Raw genomic sequence first — 19056 nt, 5'->3', positions numbered from 1 at the left:
GAGCTCATGTGACTGCGTTAGATCTGCCCAGACAATCCAGGACCATCTCCCACTCCTGGGTGCAGGTTTGATCCCAAGTCAGGGCATATGCAATGTGTCTCTCTCATTCAGTCTTCCTCTCGTTCTCACTCTCTCCCTCTCTCTCTTTCTCTCTCTGAAAAGTCATGGAAGATGACTTTTCACAGGTCCTGTCCTCAGGGCATGTACATTTTGTCCATCTCAAGCACCTGCTAAGTAAGCTGCAGTGTCCTTACCTGCCCTGAGAGGCCCCTGCTTCAGAGGGCTGTGTGTGTGTGTGTGTGTGTGTGTGTGTGTGTTGTGTTATGATTGTGTTTAACTTCATATAAAGCTGCATACTATACATGATAATAATTCTTACTCCAAAGTAAATAATCACAGTATTACTCTAAAGTTGTAATAGTTTCATCTGCTGTTGAGGACAGTCAGTGCCCCCTGCCCCCACTTATCATAAAAAAGTTGGAAACCCCACAACAGAGAAGTGATCCCCAGGGTTGGCCCCTGCCACTCTGGCCCCCTGCCTTCCACCAGGCACAGCTGGCTGCCCTCTGGGCCTCTCCAGACTCTGCACACGCCCGACCTGCCTCCTGCCAGCGCCAAGCGCCCCTCAGAGGAGTGGAGGCTCCCTGCACCCTACCTGGTAGGCACTGGTGGGCGGTGAGGTCAGTCCTGCCTAAGAGGCACTGCCAGGAGGGGTCACCCAGCAGAGCAGGGATGGGCGCGGCCTGACCTTCCTCAGGGCCTCACAGCCCAGCTCCGCTCTGCCGAGCACCTCACACACCAAGGCTCCGGGCCAATAGTGAACTGAGGAGGGAATGTAGCTGCCCATGACCCCACCTGGCGGGGAGGGCGATCTGAAGCCTCCAGCCCGCTCAGGCATGCGCCCTGCCCACAGGCCCGCCTCTGGGCACCCAGCCCAAGGCTCCTCCCTCCTAGGCAAGTCCATAAGGCGGGAGGAGGGACGGTAAGCGAGGGAGGGAGGGTTGGGTCCTGGGGATGACAGCCCGGAGGCCTGGGACATCTGAGGGCAGCTGCGGAGCTGAGAAAGGAGGGGGCGGGCCAGAGTGTGGGTCAGGGCTGCAGTCCTGGGGTACTGGACAGGGGGGAGGGGAGCTTAGAGGGCCAGCTGCCCCTAGCGAACCGTCCCTTTGTGACTTGGGGTGGGCCAGCGCCCAACAAGACGCCCTGGCTCATGGAACCCAACCCCAGCCCTTGGACGAGGAAGAAGCAGCTGGTGGAGAGAAAGACTGCCCTGGCCCAGGGTGGGGCTTCTCGCCAGGAGCTCCTGCCCAGCCTGGCACCACACCCCTCCCCTGTGACCCCTACACTTGGGTCTCACTCATGGCGGAACCCAGCTTCCCTCCAACCAGAGGCTGGGGGGAGAGGGGGAGGGGGGTTGTTGGGTGGAAGATAAGGCCAGCAGCTGAGAGAGGCAGAGGGAAGATGGGAAAGCAGTGAGGTGGGGAGGGGCAGCTATCAGAGGGCCGGCTACCACTTGTTACCCAGGGGAACAAGGGCTGCCGCTTCCCGCTTCCCGGTGGTTCAGCCACTTCCCTCCCGCCCCACCCCCACTCCTGCGCTGGTACCAGGAGGCAGCCACCCAGAGCACTGAGGGCTTCTCCTGTGTCTGAGGGCCCCAGGGTTTGCTCCCCAGCCCCAGGGCCTCAGCGCCTGGAGGTGGAGGGGCTCCCGCTCCCCACCTTGGCGCAGTGAATGCTGGGACCCAGTCACTGCCAACGCCTCCCCCAGGTAGCCTGGCCTCCATCCAAGGATACCAAGGGCACAGATGGAGCTGCACCTGCTCGGCAGCCCAACAATCTGGAGAGAAAAGCAAGAAGCCCGTGCCTGCTCCTGCGACAGACCCAGACAGGGGCTCCCCAGGCTGGGCCAGGGCTGGTCAGCAGCCCACTCCCCACTGTTCTTGCTCCTCAGATGCATGTCACCCCCAGGGTCCTCCCTCCCCTGCTGCCCTCTCCCCACTGCTTGGCACACGCTGGGCCCGAGAGAGGCCGGCAGGGCTTGGGAAGAGCCCTATGACCCTAACCAGGTAACTGCCAGCAGAGGAGACCAGAGACGGAGGGCTCTGGCGGGGTGGGAGGGCCGGTTGGGTGCCTGGCCTTCCTCTGTGCTCGCCCCGGGGGTCTGCCCAGGAGAGCTCCACAGCAGACAGTGACTCATTTGGCACATGCGATTCAAGAGGAGCGATGCCAGGGCAGGCCAGTGACAGGTCTAACTGGGTGGTGAGGAGGCGCCATGAGACAAAGCCCTTGAGACGGGAAGAGCCTTCCAAGCAGAGGCAACGGCTAGTGCTAAGGCCCTGCGGAAGCCGGAGTGTGCCTGGGAGGTCTGGGGGCCAGAGAGAAAAGAAAATGAGCCAAAACTGGTTTGGCTCAGTAGATAGAGCATTGGCCTGTGGACTGAAAAGTCCCAGGTTCGATTCCGGTCAAGGGCATGTACCTTGGTTGCGGGCACATCCCCAGAAGGGGGTGTGCAAGAGGCAGCTGATCAATGATTCTCTCTCATCGATGTTTCTAGCTCTTTATCCCTCTCTCTTCCTCTCTGTAAAAAAAAATCAATAAAATATATTTTAAAAAAGAAAAAAGAAAATGAGTGAATGGATCCACTCTGGTACCCTAGTGGCTAGCCCAACTTCACCATCGCCGCCGTTTCAGACAGCCTTGGCTCCACCGTCTGACCCTGGGAGCGAGCAGCCCAGAATAGCCGCCTGGCTCCCCCTCCCTCCAGGGCCTGCCATCGGCCTCCCAAACGCTGTCACGGCCCGCCCCCCAGTCCCAACCTGGGTGCACGCAGTCCTGTCACTCAGCCCCTGAGTACCCCACCCCCACCTGAACCCTCATCCCGACCCAATCCCTGCAATGCTGCCACTCGGCGCCAGACCTTGCCCACACAGTGCTGTCACTCATTCCTGACCCCGCTCTCCATCCCGGCCCCGCCCCTCCGTCCTGGCCCGGCCCTCCGCCCCCACCCCCCCCAGCACTCAGGCCGTCACTCACTTGGCCCCGCCCCGCCCCGCCGCACACTTGCGCTGCCACTCGCGCCAGGCCCCGCCCCCGTCCCGCCCCAACACACGCGCTGTCACTCACCAGGTCCCCAGCCTGCACACTTGTGCTGTCATTCACCCAGGCCCCGCCCCGCCCACGTGCAGCACTCACCCTGCCCTCCACCCCGCACTTGTGCTGTCACTTAGTGGTTCTGTCTGAGCGGGAGGCGCACTCTGCCCGCAGGCGGACACTCAGCCCGCGGCCGCCCCATGGACACTGTGCTCCTCTTCGCCCTCGGGCTGCTGGCCCAGGTAAGGCCCAGGCGCTGCCCGGGGTCCCTGCCCCCCTGCACTGCCCGGCAGAGTCTTAGAGGAGGGTGCCCGGCCACCCCGGGACTCCTGGCCCTGGCTGCCTTTGTGGGCCTGTGAGCTGAGGGTCCTGGGTGAGGGTCCAGGAGTGAGGGGGGTCCAGATGCCAGAGGTACTGCCTCCGCCTGGACGGGAGCCAAGCTGGGGGACTGCCAGGAGGCCACCTCGCAGGCCAGCCCCTCCCTTTGAGGGGTGCCCTCAGCCCTGGGGTGGTCAGTCTGGTGGTGGAGGGCAGGGAGCGGGCAGGGAGCGGGCGGGGCGGCAGGAGCACCCCCAGCTGGAGGAGCTGGAAGGCCAGGTTTTTGTGGGGACCCTGCTGAGGTTCGGGGGAAGTCAGCCCTGCCAGCAGGAGCAGCTGCAGCTCCGCCCTCCAGGAACTCACTCTCCCTTGGAGAGCCCTGTGCCCGGGAAGCCAGGCCCAGCAGCATCCCCAGCCTGGGAGCAGGATAGGCTGACAGAAGCACAGACTGCCCCTTTCCTCCCCCCACCCATGGGCGCCCCCTGCGCAGGGCCACATCTCCCCAGGCCCCCGGCTGCTGGGCAGGCGCTAGGTGGTGCTGAGAATGGAGCGTGACCTCGTGGCCTCCTGCCTTCAGAGGCCTGGGCTGAGCCAGGGTCACAGGCCAAAGGCCAGGGGCCAGGGCCGGGCAGCGGTAGAGTTATTGTTGAGGTTACAGTCCCAGGCCCTTTAGGCAGCGCGGGATGCTGATGAGAGGCGGGCTTCCCAGCACCCACCACAGGGGCTTCCTGCGGCCCCCTCATTCCCACAGACCGCCCAGATCCGGCTGGCCAGCTCAGATTTCAGCCTGGCAGCTGACCAGGTGCCTGCCAGCCCGACCCTCCACGGCAGCTGGCCCCTCCGGGCACCTAGCAGCAGGCTCCAACCACCTCCTCCCCTGCCTTTAGGTCCTCCCACTGTCCCTCCCCCCTCCACTCCCCCCAGTCAGTGTGCCTAAGCCTAGGCCTCTGCTGCCCTGTCCAGCTGGCTCAGCACAGCGGTGGTCACCTAAGCCAGGAGGCCTCTGCCCTCCCAGCCCTCTGCTGGGAGACCACCCCTGTAGGCCCAGATGCCTCACACTCCCATGCTCCCTCCCCACTTGATCTAGGAACAGCATTTCTGCCCCAGCACCCCCACCCCACCCCCCCGGGTGTCATAGCATCACATCATCGGGGCACATTCCCGCAGACCTGCTCCTCTGGGTCTGGGGGTATCGCCGTCCACTCTGAGAGGGGAGGGGAGTAGAAACCTCTCAGATTCCTTGCCCCTCCCCCAACGGTACTGCAGAATGCCCTCTCCAGACAGCTGGGACTCAGGTGGGGGAGAGGGGCCAGACAATGGGGGCCTGGCTGCTCAAGTTCCTGCACACAGCGGCTTAAATTAGTTCCATTGTCAGGGGAAGGAGGCCCAGCCCACCCGCCCCTGCCCAGCTCAGCTTTCAGACTTCAGGCCTCCCGGTCCAGCCACGTGGGTTCTGCGGCCGCCCTTGGACACTCTCCTCCACCGCCATGAACCCCCACAGCAGGATGGCCTCAGGCCCTGCAGGGCTGTCGGGTGGGCCCCTGGCTGGGGATGAGGATCCTGGAGACCAGGCTGGGCAGGTCCTTTGCCCTGGATGAGGCATGCCCCTCCCCTGCCTGGGTCCCCTAGAAATCTCAGCCAGGGAGCTTAGAGTGTGTGTTTTCATCCTCTGCCCACAGCGGCTCCAATAGCTGAGCATACCCTGGGAGTGGCGGAGGGGTTGGGGTAACAGGGATGATTCAGGACCGGTCCATGCCCTGCAGGAGGGGCCCCAAGCTTGTGTCTGGCCAGTGAGCCACATGGTTTCTGGGAGAAATAGGCTCCACCCGCACTGCTGGGGGCCTGGCACAGTGGGAAAGTGCTAGAACAAGATGGCACCCACAGCAGATGCTCATCGTTTCCAGTGCAGAGTGGGGCTGTCAGCCACTCGTTACCGTGACCGTTGGGGAGTGGCTCTCCAAGGTGGCTGGGTAGCTGGATGGTGAGTGGCAGTTGGCCACAGCCGCGGGAACAGGCGGAGGAAACGGCTGCTTTTCCCACGGCCCTTTGCCTGACCATCCTCATTCCTTCCCTAAAGCCCGCAGCAGCTGGAGGGGAGCTCAGGGGAGCTCGGGGCCAGGCCGACAGCTGGGCCCATTCCTGGCATGCCTGATGCTTGCCGGGCCATCCAGGAATGGGGTGGCCTGGATTCCAGCCTGGGGCTAGGGGCTCAGGCTTGTGGGGCGTGCAGAGCAGGGATTCTTGACCTCCATGGCGCCCACGCCTTCCCCCCCAGCCCAGGCCCCTCCGGGCTGCAGGCTTCCCGCCTGGTTCTTTGAATCTGAGAAGCCCAGGGCCTGGGCCGTGGTGGAGGAATGTCCCTGCACCCAGACACACACACACACACACACACACACACACACACACACACACACCAAGCTGCTGCTGCATCCTGTTTTCTTAGGTTTGTCCACTATCCCAGAAGGGAGTGGAATAGAAAATGAGTGTTCCCTTTTATCCAACCAAGACATACAGCTGTGGGCAGGCCTCGGGGAGCCGGACCCCAGTCAGCAAACATCCTGCCCAAGCCCAGGTCCCCTGCTCCCACTCACCAGGGGCCACCAGAAGCCCCGTGCCAGGAGGGGGAGGGGTGGGTGTCTCCTCACTTTCCATCCAACCTTTGCCCAGGGTGGTGAGCATCCAGCCACGTGCCCAGCTTTCTCCCAGGCTCCTGAGAGAGCGGCTGTGCCTTATGATTCCCGGTTTTGAAGGCGCCTGGGCTGATGGAGAGCAGCGGAGCCCTTGGGGCCGCCCGCAGGCAGGACGGACACTGGCAAAGGGCGGGAGGCCTCTGGCGGGCCCTGTCTCTTCGCTGCTTCTGAACGGAATTGATGTTGGCAGTGATCTGCTCACCCAGCGCTCACCACAGGCTCCAGGTCACCCCACACACAGCTCCCGAGAAGTGGAGGGACTTGCCTGTAGGGCTGAAGCCACATCAGGGCTGTTTGACCCTGAAGTCCCACCTTTCAGCTCAGTGCTGCCCAGTTTCCCCAATGTTTCCAAGAATCACATGGGCTTCGTGACCACCTGGGTGCCCTATGCAGTAGGCCTGGGGTACATTCATGGAATCCCTGCACACACACACGCACACACACACACACACACACACACACACACCGTGAGGTGGTTAGTCAGGTTTTGGAACGCTGGCCTGGGCTTCGTGCCTCTGTCCCGGAGCGGGGCCGTGTTGTCTGACCAGGAAGGAGACGGGAACCTCCCTGAGGCCAGAGAAGCATCGGGGCAGGCGGTGCCCAGCTGCCCACAGGCCAGTGCCCTGGCGGAGTCTGGGTGGGTGGCACCATTCTGGCCTCCACAGGAGTGTTTGTAAGGCGCTCGCACAGCCTGGTCACAGCAAGGGCTCTGCTCAGTGGGAGCTCTGCACTTAGCAGCCCTTGGGTTGGGTGCCAGTGCTGGGTGGACCCCAGTGAGGGGCAATGGCCTCTAGGGCTTCCAGAGTGTTCTCTCGGGTCCTTGGTTAAAGGCAGTGTCAAGGGTGAACATGGGGGTGTTATTGGGCACCCACTTGAGAGCAGGGGCTCCATGACACCCTTTGGTACTGGCTTGGCATGGGAGACAGCAAGATGGGGGGCATATGTGAGCACATGTCACTCAACGGTGTTGCCTGCATCTGGGGGTCTGTGTGAGCTGGCTTTGTCCACGTGACTTTGTTCCACGGTCCCCCCGCCAGCACATCGTCTGGAAGGGGGTGCGGGAGGACAGAGGACACTCTGAGAGTTGCTCCTGAGTCCGGAAGTCAGCACAGCCACGCCCCCCACAGCCTCTGACCTGGGTGAGGGGCCGTGCCAAGGCTCTGGGCTTCTGCTGACCCCACAGACAGACTAGCACCCAGGATTCCCAGGCTCTGCCTCCACCTCACTGACCCACACCAAGCTGGTGGGCATCGTGGAGTGTCAGAGGCCCTGGCAGGGAGGGGGCAGACAGAGCTCTCTGGTGGGCTTGGGAGTAAGGGCTGGCCCAGATGTGGCCACAGCTAGACAGGGCTGAGTGTGTCCCCAGGGTCCTGCCAAGAGCCTGAGGACAAGGAGTCCCCGTGGACGGTGCCCAGCCCCTGGCCCACCCCATCCATGCTGGAGGCAGGGCAGGGCGGGCGCTGTGGCGAGCGCTGGGCTCCTTGCCGAGCCTGCTCCTGAGCAAGGTTCCCTGCTGCGCTCTGGCCTCCAGCAATGGGGCCTCGGCCTGCGGGAGCCTCACTCTGGGGAGCTGTGGAATGAGGTGATCCCCCCATTCCTAGGGGCTGTGAGGGCTGAGAGAGGGTCCAGGGAGGAGGAGGGAGGGAAAGAAAGGAAAGGGGCAAGGGAGGGTTCGAGCGTGGTGCTCAGAAAGCACACGCTGTCCCCACCAGCACGGTGACACAGGCAGCCGGTCTCCGCGTGGTGGGAACACCAAGCTAACCTGGAGGTGGCCTGGCTCAGAGGCCACGCTGCCATCTGTCCGGCTGCGGGAGCTCAGAGCCTGGCCAGCCGCCTGTTCCTTCTGGAACCAGCTTTCTGCTACCTGGACTCCGGGCTCCGTGGGTGACCAGCTGCTGGCATTTTAGATGAGGCAGGGGGAGGAGGACTCCCAAACGGAGGAGACGGCTGGGGCCATCCAAGAGGCTGGCTTCAGTTTGGATGTAACTGCCATTCTGTCAGCAAAGTGTCCGGCCTGGGGCGGGAGGGGCAGTGAGGGGGGCGCGGCGAGGATTGAAGACAAGAGAATTACACAGCCCAGCAGCCTTCTGCCCCTGCCCCCCTCTAAGCACCCGCCACTCACCAACACTGCCCCTACTCCCCTGAGGCCACAGCCCACAGCTCCCATGCTGTCCCTCCACTGGCTGCATGGCTGGGAGGGAGAGAAAGCGAAGTCAGCAGGATCAAGGAGCTGGTAGGGGGCCTCTCGGGGCTTGGAGGGGCTGTGGGAGCCACCTGCTCTGCCCCGACTAGAAGGGAGCCCCCTTCAGAAGGGCCCGGGAGCCTAGAGACCCTGGGAGGGGCAGACATCCCCGGGCCTGTGGTCACCTGCTGGGCTCCAGCTGGGTTTGGCTGCAGGAGAATGTAAGAAATGCACCCTCCCATGGCCTGGCCTATCCGAGAGCTGCTCCAGCATCAGCCTCAGTCATGACTTCGGGTGCAAGAGGGGTCCCCAGCACTTCCATTCCAGAGTCCATACTCAAGCCCGCCAGCACCCGGCCGGGGAGCCGGTGCAGGGCCCTCATAGGTAAGCCAGGGCTGGCCGTTCTGAGGAGTGCGGTTTATGGGGCTGCTGCCAGCTCTAGCCTTGACTCAGGAAGGGACTTTCTCCTGAGCCTCAGTTTCCCCATCTGAGCGGCAGGGTGGGGCTGAGTGGCAGAGAGCTGGCATTTGGGCCCCTCTCCTATGCTGGCCCACCTGGTTTTGATCGCAGCCTAACCATGGGGCAGGACTTGGGACCCTGTCTGCTGGCCCCCACCCCAGGCGAGTGGGGAGCACACTGCCACGTGTGCCTCAACCCCCTTTGCTGCCCCACAGACTGGGCACTGGGCGTGTGGAGGGGGAAGGAGGAGCATCCCAGGGTCCCCAGGTGCTAGGAACTAAGGGGTGAAAAGGGCACCTGGGTCCGCAGGTCTGGGAGAAAGCCGGCCCAGAATGGCGGGCGCTCTGGCCCCAGCCGGCCCTTCCTATCGCTGGGCCTATCCTGACGAAAGCGTTAGACAGGTTGACCTCACCCGTCCTCAAGGATCCAAGCTGTGAGCAGGCCTGGAAGGCCACGTGTCACCTCCCATTGCCCCAGCCTGCAGCCAGGAGCCCCCCACCTCCACCTCCCACGGATCCTGCCACGGGGAGGGCGCAGGCGTGCCCGGGCCCCGGCTTTCCTGCCTGCCCTCCGCCCCCTTATCCACATTCTTCACAAGGGTCCTCCCTGCGGGCCAGCTGCTGTCACCATTCCTCATCACTCCCTCCCGCCCAGCCCTCCTCTCCCAGCCCCAGGTCCTCCCCCGTCCCCAGTGAACCGTATCTCCCAGGCCCGGGCCCTGAGTCCCCCCGGGGCCATGCTGGGGGAGCGGTGCCTGGCCCTCAGGAAGCTGGGGTGGGGGTACAGCACGGTCAGTTCCCCTCAGTCCTCGAGGCCTGTGGTCACTCCTGGCCCCTCATTCCCAGGCTCCCGGAGAGGGCTAGAGACAGACTGAGCTCAGGGGCCCGGCTCAGGGCCTGCGGGGCCTGAGCTCGGTGTTTGATGTGGGACGAGGTGCTCCCTGCCTCCCAGGGAGGGGAGCCCCCTTGCCCATCGCCCACCACCCATGGGAGAGTAGCTCCCCAGGCTCCCGGGGTGCCAGCTGCGTGACGGCTGTTTGTGTCTTTGTTGCAGAGCTTGGACCTCTCGCTGGGGGTTCCCGGGCTGAGGAGGCCCGGCCTCCTGTTCCCCTGGCACCGGGCGCCCTCGCCAGGCCGCGTGCGCAGAGCCTGGGTCATCCCCCCCATCAGTGTGTCTGAGAACTACAAGCGCCTCCCCTACCCGCTGGTGCAGGTGAGGGCGGGGGGGGGGGGGGGGGGGCAGAGCGGGTCCCCCGAAGTGTGCGCTTTAGGGTGGGAATGCCATCGGGGCCACAGGCTGAGCGGCCCGCCCCAGCGGGGGGAGGGGCCGAGGCTGCGGAGGGGGGCGGGAGGGGACCCCACCCCACCCCGGGGTGCCGCCCCCAGCCGGGTCCTGCCCCCGCAGATCAAGTCTGACAAGCAGCAGCTGGGCAGCGTCATCTACAGCATCCAGGGGCCCGGCGTGGACGAGGAGCCCCGGGGCGTGTTCTCCATCGACAAGTTCACGGGGAAGGTGTTCCTGAACGCCCTGCTGGACCGCGAGAAGATGGACCGCTTCCGGGTGGGCACTTCAGGCCAGGCCGCTTCCCCAGCAAGGTCTGGCGGCCTTCGCGGCGGCCAGGGGCGGGAACCAGGGGCGGGAACCGCCCATTTAGCGAAGGAGCACACGGAGGCCCCTGGAGGAGTGGCCTGGTCGCTGTGGGAGGACTGGGCAGCCTGCAGCAAGGGAAGCAGCACCCCATCCTGGTGACGCCCTCGTCACCCCAGCCGGTTCCCCCAGCGGCCTGCCTTTGGTGGGGACGGGATGTTGGAAGAATCCCACAGAACTGCCAGACCCCACTGGCAGGTGCCTCTTGATCCACGGGGGTGGCGCCCCGGGGAAGGCACCCTGGACCCTTGGAAGGTTAGAGACTGGGAGATTCGAGAGAAAAGGCAGTGGGCGGGGTAAGGAGCCACATAAGCGAGAGGGTGAGGGGGAGCCCCTGCAGAGTGACCTGCCCAGCCCCCTCCTGGTCTGTCGTGCGGACCTGACTTGGGGAAGAGTCCTCTGCCTTGGCCTCATCTGCCTGGGATCTTCCTTCAGACGGTGTCTCCTTACACAGGAAGTCAGTAGAGGGATGTCTTTACCTGGAAATTATATCATGGACGTGCTCCGAAAGAATAAAAGGTGGTTTACTTAAAAGTTTTCATGTGCACAGAGGAATTAAAACAACCTTCAAGAGGAGCCAAACCGTCTAGAAAAGGGGAGAGAGACAGGAATGCTGGTGAGAGCATTACCGCCGCAATTCTACGTAACCACCAGTCCTTAGGGAGAGAGCATCACCGGCCACTTGAAACAGACTTGGGCTGGGAGCTTCCTGGTGGCCAGGGCGAGCGGGGCAGCTCGGAGGAGGCAGTGTCCTCTGCAGGGGGAGTCCCGTTGGCTGCAGCACGTGCCCCACCCCCACCGCTCCTCATCTGTCTGAGCTGGTGTTTCCAGCAGAACACAAAGTCTGCGCGTGCTGTCCCTCCCGCGTGGCCCCGGGGGGCCACGGGCATGTGGGGACCTCAGTGCCAGCCCTTGCTCTCTGCTCCACTAGCTCAGGGCCTTTGCTCTGGACCTGGGAGGATCCACCCTGGAGGAGCCCACGGACCTGGAGATCGTGGTTGTGGATCAGAACGACAACCGGCCTGTCTTCCTGCAGGAGGTGTTCTCCGGCCACGTGCTGGAGGGCGCTGTGCCGGGTGAGCGCGCCCAGCCCCCGCGGAGGGGAGGAGGGGCTGCGTGGAGGGGCCCTGGTAGGTCAGAAGTCCGGGACTTCCCTTTAGCAGGATGTCAGAGGTCCTTCAAAGAGTCTAAAAATCAGTAAAACGGTCTCCAGTACTGATGGAATTTCCACAAGTCAACTCAAGTCACTTCCTATTTCAATGTTAATTTCAAACCCCCCACGTCTTCCAAAATGCATTGAGAGGACCCATGGATGGCAAAGCCCTGCTGCTGCTGCTGCTGCTGCTTTTAAATGGAGGTGAAATTCACATAACATAAAATTAGCCATTTTAAAATGAACTTTCCAGTGGCGCTTAGTACATTCACAGGGTTGAGCAACCAACACTTTATCTAGTTCCAGAACATTGTCGTCCCCCCAAGAGGAAGCCCCTTGCCCACGAAGCAGTCATGCAGCCCTCGGTCCTTTATGAGTCTTCACAGGACGCCTTGCGTGTCTGAGTCTGTTCCAGGGCAGGCAGACTTCATTCCAGACAGATCCCCTCCTCCTTTCCCATCCTGCTCTCGGGGCGTGGTCAGATCCAGGCAAGTCGTGCTTCAGATGGCCTGTGGGGAGGATGGAGGTCAGACCTCACGCTCACCGGAGGAAAATTGGTGTGAGGACAGCATCCTGGCCCTTGCCTGGCCCCCACCCCTTCCTGAGATTTGGTGGTTTGTTTGCCCCAGAGCCCAGGTCCGGCGCTGGCCACTGCTTCTCTCCGCTGGTGGGGCTGAGGACAGGGCCTGCCCCAGGTGCTGGCCACCCTCTGACTCCCAGGCGGCTGGGGCTCAGGGCCAGCCCAGCGTTCTCCTGCTGGTTCGCCTCGTCTGACCCAGGCTCTCAGCCCCTGCCGGGCTGTCCCACTATCTTGTGGGATCACAGATATCAGCTGTTGATTGAACTTGTATCATACGCTTCTGCTTTCTCCCCCTCCAACAACACAGGGAGCCCGGCCCTGGCAGGGTGGGCCACGGGGGAGTGGGAGTTAGGGCCTGGCGCTCGTGGGTGTCTGCTCACATGCCCTCATCCTTCCCAGGCACCTTTGTGACCAGAGCGGAGGCCACCGATGCCGACGACCCGGAGACAGACAACGCGGCCCTGCGGTACTCCATCCTGGAGCAGGGCAGCCCCCAGCTCTTCAGCATCGACGAGCACACCGGGGAGATACGCACCGTGCAAGTGGGCCTGGACCGCGAGGTGAGCCGCCAGCCGCCGCTGTGAACGCCGGACGCAGGGGAGCCAGGGTCCTGTCTGATCAATCTTGATCCACCTTGTCGGTGCTTTTGGATGCTCAGGCAGCTGGTGTAGGCGGGCCCTCTGACCCAGCGCCGCTCAGCCAGACTTGCCTCCCCTGCCGATGAGGGAGGCTCCCAGTTGCTGCAAATGGTCATGGTGGCCCCGGGCTCTCGGCACAGACTCGGCCTGGGGTGCACCTGCCTGCTGGGTGGTTGCAGGGTTAGGTCAAGAGGGTGTGAAAGGCCCTCAATACAGTGCCTGGCCCTGACTCGGCCTCGGTGTTTTTTCCTGCCAAAAATACCCATTGCCTACGAGGCAGTTGGGCGTGTCACCTCTGGGGCCCCACAGCGACCACTCATGCTCTGGAGTGATGGTCCTGTCAGGACCACCGCTGCCTCTCGCTGCCGGGCTTCTGTGCCACGCCCGCACCTCCAGGAAGCCCCTCTTGGTCTCCACAGCCCCCTGTGTGGCTCTGCCTGGCCACTTGCTGTGTTAGGTGACCCTCACCCATCTCTCTCTCGATGGCAGGCACCGCACCCAGCAGCAGCCTGGTAACTGACGGCTGGGCAGAGTCTAGGGTGGACCCTGAGAGGCTTGGAAGCAGGCAGGGCTCCTGGAGTCACATGGGCCCCTGCCACCCACAGGGCTCTCCTGGGTGACTCAGCCTGCAGGCACCCCCTCCTTCCCGGGGCCCGTGCCCGCTCAGCGTCCCGCCCCCTGCTGTCGTCCCCAGGTCGTCGCCGTGTACAACCTGACCCTGCAGGTGGCGGACATGTCTGGAGACGGCCTGACCAGCACTGCCTCCGCCATCATCACTCTCGAGGACGTCAATGACAACGCCCCCGGGTTCACCAGGGCCGAGGTGCCACCACCGCCCCCACACCACCAGCCCCTGCCAGGCTGCCCGCCCCTCCCCAGGCCCAGTGGGTCCAGGGCTTCGTGGCGGGTTGAGGCTGGTGCTTTGGAGCAGGCGTTTTGCACAGGGAGCACAGAGACCTGAACTGGGGGCAACAGAGACGGTGCTTGTGAGCAGCAAACCATCAGAAGGAGTCAGGAGGGGGGCCCTGGGAGAAGCAGCCTAGACATCCCCATTTCCCCCAAATGTGTGTGCAGAGAGGGCTCATGGGGCCTCTGGAGGGGGTGGGTGACTCTGGGAGGACTGCAGTAGAGGCAGCACTTAGCTGGGAGGCCTGAGGGAGGGAGGCCCCACCCCTGACAACCTGGCAGGTAACTGGAGCGGCTCCCACAGTTCTTCATGGAGGCCCCGGAGGCCATGAGTGGAGTCGATGTGGGGCGGCTGGAGGTGGAGGACAAGGACCTGCCAGGCTCCCCAAACTGGGCAGCCAAGTTCACCATCCTGGAGGGCGACCCCGACGGGCATTTTGCTGTCCGCACAGACCCCAAGACCAACGAAGGCGTGCTGTCTGTGGTGAAGGTGAGGGCGCACGACTCCCCCAGCACCAGCGCCCATGCAGGGCGCCTCTCCCCACCCCCTGGCATCCTGGGCCCTCTGTGCATCCTCAGGAGAGAGTGGAGGGAGGGGATGGAGCCTGAGGACGGGAAATGTGTGAGTGCAGGTCCCGCTGACCACAGGGCCTGTGCGTTGTCCACAGTGTGCTGCCACTCTGTGTAAGAATCGTGTGAATGCAGACTGTACCTGCATCAGCCAGATAGGAGCCTGAGAAACAGCAGGAAACCCGTGTGTACACACACATGTGCATATTCACACATGTGAAGGTAGAGATATATTTAGATTTTGCTATCTGAAGAGATTTATTGCAAGAAATTGGCTCCCACTATTATGGGGCTGGCAGGGCAAGTCTGGAGTTTGCAGGGTCAGCTCAGAGCGGGGCTGCCGTCTTGAGGTGGAATTCCTTCTTCCTCAGAAATCTGTTTCGCTCTTAACGACTTTCCACAGTGGGTGAGGCCCGCCCAGATGATCAGGATAACCTTCTTTCCTTAAGCCAATCGATTGTAGACGTTATTGTGACCACATCTACCAATTGTCTCCGTCAATACCCAGAGGAGTGTTCCCTTGATTCGCTGGGAGGACCGCCTGGCCAAACAACACTGCACACAGCACCCAACAAATCCATTCTGAGGGACGAGTACTGATCTGATCACTTTTACGTTATGTTTGTGCCTTCTTCTGTCCTGCATAAGCTTTCCTTTTCCAAGGCTGAAAAGGAGAAGGAGGGCGGGGGCTCGAGGACAGACCTGGGGCAGCAGCCTGCAGGCCTTCTCGGGCCGCACCTGCCTCCGGAGCCCGGAGTCCTGAGCAGGCTCTCGGCTCTGCTTCCTCCCCACAGCCCCTGGACTATGAGAGCCGTGACCAGTATGACCTCACAGTGGAGGTGCAGAACGAGGTCCCGCTGCAGGCGGCTGCCCCTAGGGCGGAGCGGGGTCAGGCCCGAGTCAGCGTGCAGGTGCGGGATGTCAACGAGGCCCCCGTGTTCCAGGAGAATCCACTGAGGACCAGCCTGGCGGAGGGGGCGGCCCCAGGAACCCCTGTGGCCACCTTCTCTGCCCGAGACCCGGACACACAGCAGCTGCAGAGGCTCAGGTGCCTTCCCGGGACCCTTGGGGGGAAGCAGAGGGAGCTAATAGCCCCGCCCCCCATTTCCCTGCCAGGGCCAGCAGCACAGCGGAGGGTTCCCATCAGGGCATAGGTCAGAGGGGGAGGGCTCATCTGTGCGTTCCCTGACCGTCCAGGGGTCCCGAGTCCCAAGTGTGCACATATTGGTGTGACTTGTTCTGAGGGCAGGACTGGGCCACACCTGGCATGTCTATCCTGACCAGCCTGTCCAGCCCTGTCCACCCTGGCGAGCAGTGCTCCCATGGGACTGGTCCTGGGACTTCCCTCCAGCCCAGCCCTATGTATCTGTGTCTGTCTCCACCGAGTCCATGATTGAATCCTATAGATGAGATGCTGTGTCACTCAGTTGCCACAGGGCCCTGGTCAGTGCACCTGCCTTCCTGAGCCTCAGTCTCCTCATCTGTGAAATGGGATAGAAAACACCAGCTTAGGGCCTCAAAAGCTAGTGTGTGTGTGTGAGTGTGTGTGTTTGTGTTTGTGTTGTGTGTGAGTGAGTGAGTGAGTGTATGTGACTGTATATGACTGTGTGTGAATGTGTGTGTGCATGCAGAGTGTGAGGATGCTTATGTGTCTATATGCAGCCACACCTTGAGAGGGCCCCATGTAGCTCAGGGGCGCCCTGTTCCCATTTTCCCTCCTTGGCCAACAGATACTCTAAGGATTATGACCCTGAGGACTGGCTGCAAGTGGATGGAGCCACAGGCTGGGTCCAGACCCAGAGTGTGCTCAGCCCAGCGTCGCCCTTCCTCAAGGACGGCTGGTACAGGGCCATCATCCTGGCCTACGACGACGGTGAGCACCGGGTCCAGGCTGGGAGGCCCTGCTGCTGGCCCAGGGGCTGGGAGCCAGGCCCTCGAGCGAGCAATGGGAGGGTGGGCAGTGGCTCTGGCAGGGCAAGAAGCCCACAGCTCTTCTGTCTGCAGCCTCCCCGCCCTGCACGGCCACCGGGACCTTGTCCATTGAGATCCTGGAGGTCAATGACCACGCCCCCGAGCTGTCCCCCTCATCTGGAAGCCTGTGCAGCGAGCCAGACCAGGGCCCTGGCCTCCTCCTGGGTGCCACGGACGAGGACCTGCCCCCCCACGGGGCCCCCTTCCACTTCCAGCTGAGCCCCAGGGTCCCAGAGCTGGCCCGGAACTGGAGCCTCAGCCAGATTAACAGTGAGCTCTGCCCCCGCCCGGGGGTGGTGCCCAGACCTGGGACCCGGGGGCACTCAGACGTGGTCCTGCTGGTTCCGCCTCAGGGCACACTCGGTGGGCAGATGGAAACAGGCCCAGCGTCCTGTGGTCCCCGTGGGGCACCGAGGGGCCCGCTGACCTCAGGCGCCCCCCACAGTGAGCCACGCGCGCCTGCGGCTGCGGCACCAGGTGCAGGAGGGGCTGCACCGCCTCAGCCTGCTGCTCCGGGACTCAGGGCGGCCACCCCAGCACCGCGAGCAGCTCCTCAACGTGACCGTGTGCCACTGCGGCCAGGATGGCGTCTGCCTGCAGGGGGCCGCTGCGCTGAGGGCGAAGGGCACAGGCATCAGCCTGGGCGCCCTGGTCATCATGCTGGCCAGCGTCGTCCTGCTGCTCTGTGAGTGCCCACGCCCTGGGACCACTGCCCTCAGAGCCCCTCCCCCACCCCCGCGGCCCCCGCCTCCGCCTCGGGGGCCAACCTCACCCTTTCTGCCCGCCAGTGCTCGCCCTGCCGGCGGCCATCCTCTCGCGGTTCCGACGGCGGCCATGGGACAAGGAGCTTCTGCAGGGGCTGCAGGACGACCTCCGGGACAACGTCCTCAACTACGATGAGCAGGGGGGCGGGGAGGAAGACCAGGTGAGGGCGGGGCGGGGGTGGCGTGGTGGCTCAGGATGTTCCACTGTGGCCGTGGGCCAGCACCCAGGCTCCAAGGGTCGGGGCCTCCCCAGATCCTTGTCCCAAACCCCCAACCCTATCGCTCTCAGAAAGGTGCCTGGGATGGAAACCCCACCTTGCCATGGACCCAGGCTCAAGCCCACGCACTCTGTCTGCAGGACGCCTACGACATCAGCCAGCTGCGCCACCCGTCCGAGCTGGCAGCCCTGAGTGCCCCGCTGGGGCGGCCGCTGCTGCGCCGGGACACCCCGTTCAGCTGGGCGCGCCCCCCACCCTCCCGCGTGCTGCCCACCAGCCCCGCCGACATGGCAGACTTCATCAACGACGTAGGTCCCCCGGGTGGAGAGGGCAGGGGGCACACACACACACACACATGCAAGTGCATCCGTGTACCCCGTACACGCCAGCCGCAGGGAGTGGGCTCCCTCCTGGGGACCCGGGCCGAGCTGAGAGCTGAGCGGGGCTGTGGAACAGGGGTCACAGCCACATAAGCCCCAGGGAGAGGGGGCTGGCGACCCCGCATCAGCCTGTGGGAGACCTAGTGGAGCTGGGCTGGTTGTAGGCTGCCCTGCAGCGCGGTGCACAGCGCGGGCAGAGGAAACGCAATGACCGCAGGTAGAAGTGCAGCTGGCGGTTGAGCCCAGGCGTCCATAGCCGCTCCTCTGGACACAGCATCACTGACGTCCTAAGGTCCACACGGGAGATGCCCAGAACCTGGGAAATCCAACTGAGTGGGCAACAGAGGAGCACGCAGGTATTTCTCAGTAGTGTGCCAGGGGCCACACCTGCCTGCACACTTAGTGCCCTGGCTCTTTAGTTGCCCCTGACAGCTGCCTGGCCAGGGGCAGGCCCAGGTTCAGGTATGCAACCTGCAGCAGCCAATGTGTATATTACCAGGTGGAGGCACAGACCGCAGCCAAACCTTTAAGGGGCAGGACCAGCTGTTCTCCCAGATGGGGTGTCAGGCAGGACACAGTCTTCAGGGCGGGCTGGGCCCAGGGAAGGAGAGCCAGAGGGAACCTTCTTTTTTCAAGTCTGAATCCTGGGACTGGGGCTCCCAGTGGTGCCCGCACACTCAGGGCTGCTGCTCAGACCTCCTCTGCCCTTCCTGGCGCCATACCGTGGTTGGCCTCACCCTGCACTGCCGCTGGGCTGCGTGTGCTGGTGTTCTGAGCTCCTGGGGCCTCTCCGTAGGGCTTGGAAGCTGCGGACAGTGACCTCAGCGTCCCGCCCTACGACACCGCTCTCATCTATGACTACGAAGGCGATGGGTCCATGGCAGGGACACTGAGCTCCATCCTCTCCAGCCTGGGCGACGAGGACCAAGACTACAGCTGCCTCCGGGACTGGGGCCCTCGCTTTGCCCGGCTCGCCGACCTGTACGGGCCTCTCTGAGGGCCGGAGGCAGTGGCCACTCGGGACAGGGCAGAGAGCTTTCTGATGGGGACCTACGCCCACCCTGCTGAGGGCACAGCAGTTGGACACAGAGGATGGACATCCTTCCCAGGATGGACAGCCTGACCACAGAGTCTGACTGCACATGCCAACAGCTGGCCGTGCAGCGGGAGGACTAGCTGACCTATGCAGAGCCGGCCACAGGGACCTGGTCCCACACCCAAGGTGCTTTGGGCAGCCTGCTTCCCCCCGAGGAAGACAGTCCCAGGGGCAGAGCCCGGGGTGGAGCTGTGGGGAGGAGGTGCCTCCCCCCCCCCCCGAGAGCCCCACGAGCACTGCTCTGTCACCCTCACTCCCAGCTCTGCCGCCCCATCCATGCACATCCCCTCTTTGTGTGAAAGGAAGCAGCTCTCCAGCAAATGTGAATTAAAAGTGGTCTTTCCAGTTCAGGGTCTGCACAATGACCCGCCGAGGGGACTGGCCTCCCAAGGGGA

General features: G+C 63.4%; 1 protein-coding gene across 2 annotated transcripts; it reads left to right on the top strand.

Annotated features, from left to right (window-relative positions):
- Nucleotides 1-3143: 3143 nt before the first annotated feature.
- Nucleotides 3144-19008, top strand: CDH15 (cadherin 15). 2 transcript variants are annotated; one of them, XM_045582588.1, is made up of 14 exons: nucleotides 3144-3331; nucleotides 9792-9950; nucleotides 10143-10298; nucleotides 11317-11461; nucleotides 12518-12678; nucleotides 13451-13579; nucleotides 13967-14152; nucleotides 15027-15280; nucleotides 15963-16105; nucleotides 16237-16473; nucleotides 16649-16888; nucleotides 16992-17128; nucleotides 17326-17427; nucleotides 18362-19008. In XM_045582588.1, exons 1-14 carry the CDS (start codon nucleotides 3290-3292, stop codon nucleotides 18560-18562), a joined length of 2292 nt encoding a protein of 763 aa, XP_045438544.1. In that variant the 5' UTR covers nucleotides 3144-3289; the 3' UTR covers nucleotides 18563-19008. The 2 variants fall into 2 exon arrangements, with proteins under 2 accessions (XP_045438544.1, XP_036296776.1); XM_036440883.2 differs by having other exon boundaries at nucleotides 3149-3331; nucleotides 17326-17493.
- The last annotated feature ends 48 nt before the right edge of the window (nucleotides 19009-19056 follow it).

Source organism: Pipistrellus kuhlii, unplaced genomic scaffold, assembly GCF_014108245.1.
Source record: "Pipistrellus kuhlii isolate mPipKuh1 unplaced genomic scaffold, mPipKuh1.p scaffold_m20_p_17, whole genome shotgun sequence".
In the NCBI taxonomy this organism is placed as follows: domain Eukaryota; kingdom Metazoa; phylum Chordata; class Mammalia; order Chiroptera; family Vespertilionidae; genus Pipistrellus; species Pipistrellus kuhlii.
The sequence above is the reverse complement of the archived record's forward strand: the minus strand, read 5'-3'. Positions and strand labels throughout refer to the sequence as shown.

Bases quoted from the DNA above. Each gene is read 5' to 3' on its own strand.
- CDH15 (XM_036440883.2), top strand. From the start codon at position 3,290: ATGGACACTGTGCTCCTCTTCGCCCTCGGGCTGCTGGCCCAG. The intron at 12,679-13,450 runs GTGAGCCGCCAG...TGTCGTCCCCAG, and splicing joins AAGTGGGCCTGGACCGCGAG to GTCGTCGCCGTGTACAACCT. The intron at 13,580-13,966 runs GTGCCACCACCG...CGGCTCCCACAG, and splicing joins CCGGGTTCACCAGGGCCGAG to TTCTTCATGGAGGCCCCGGA.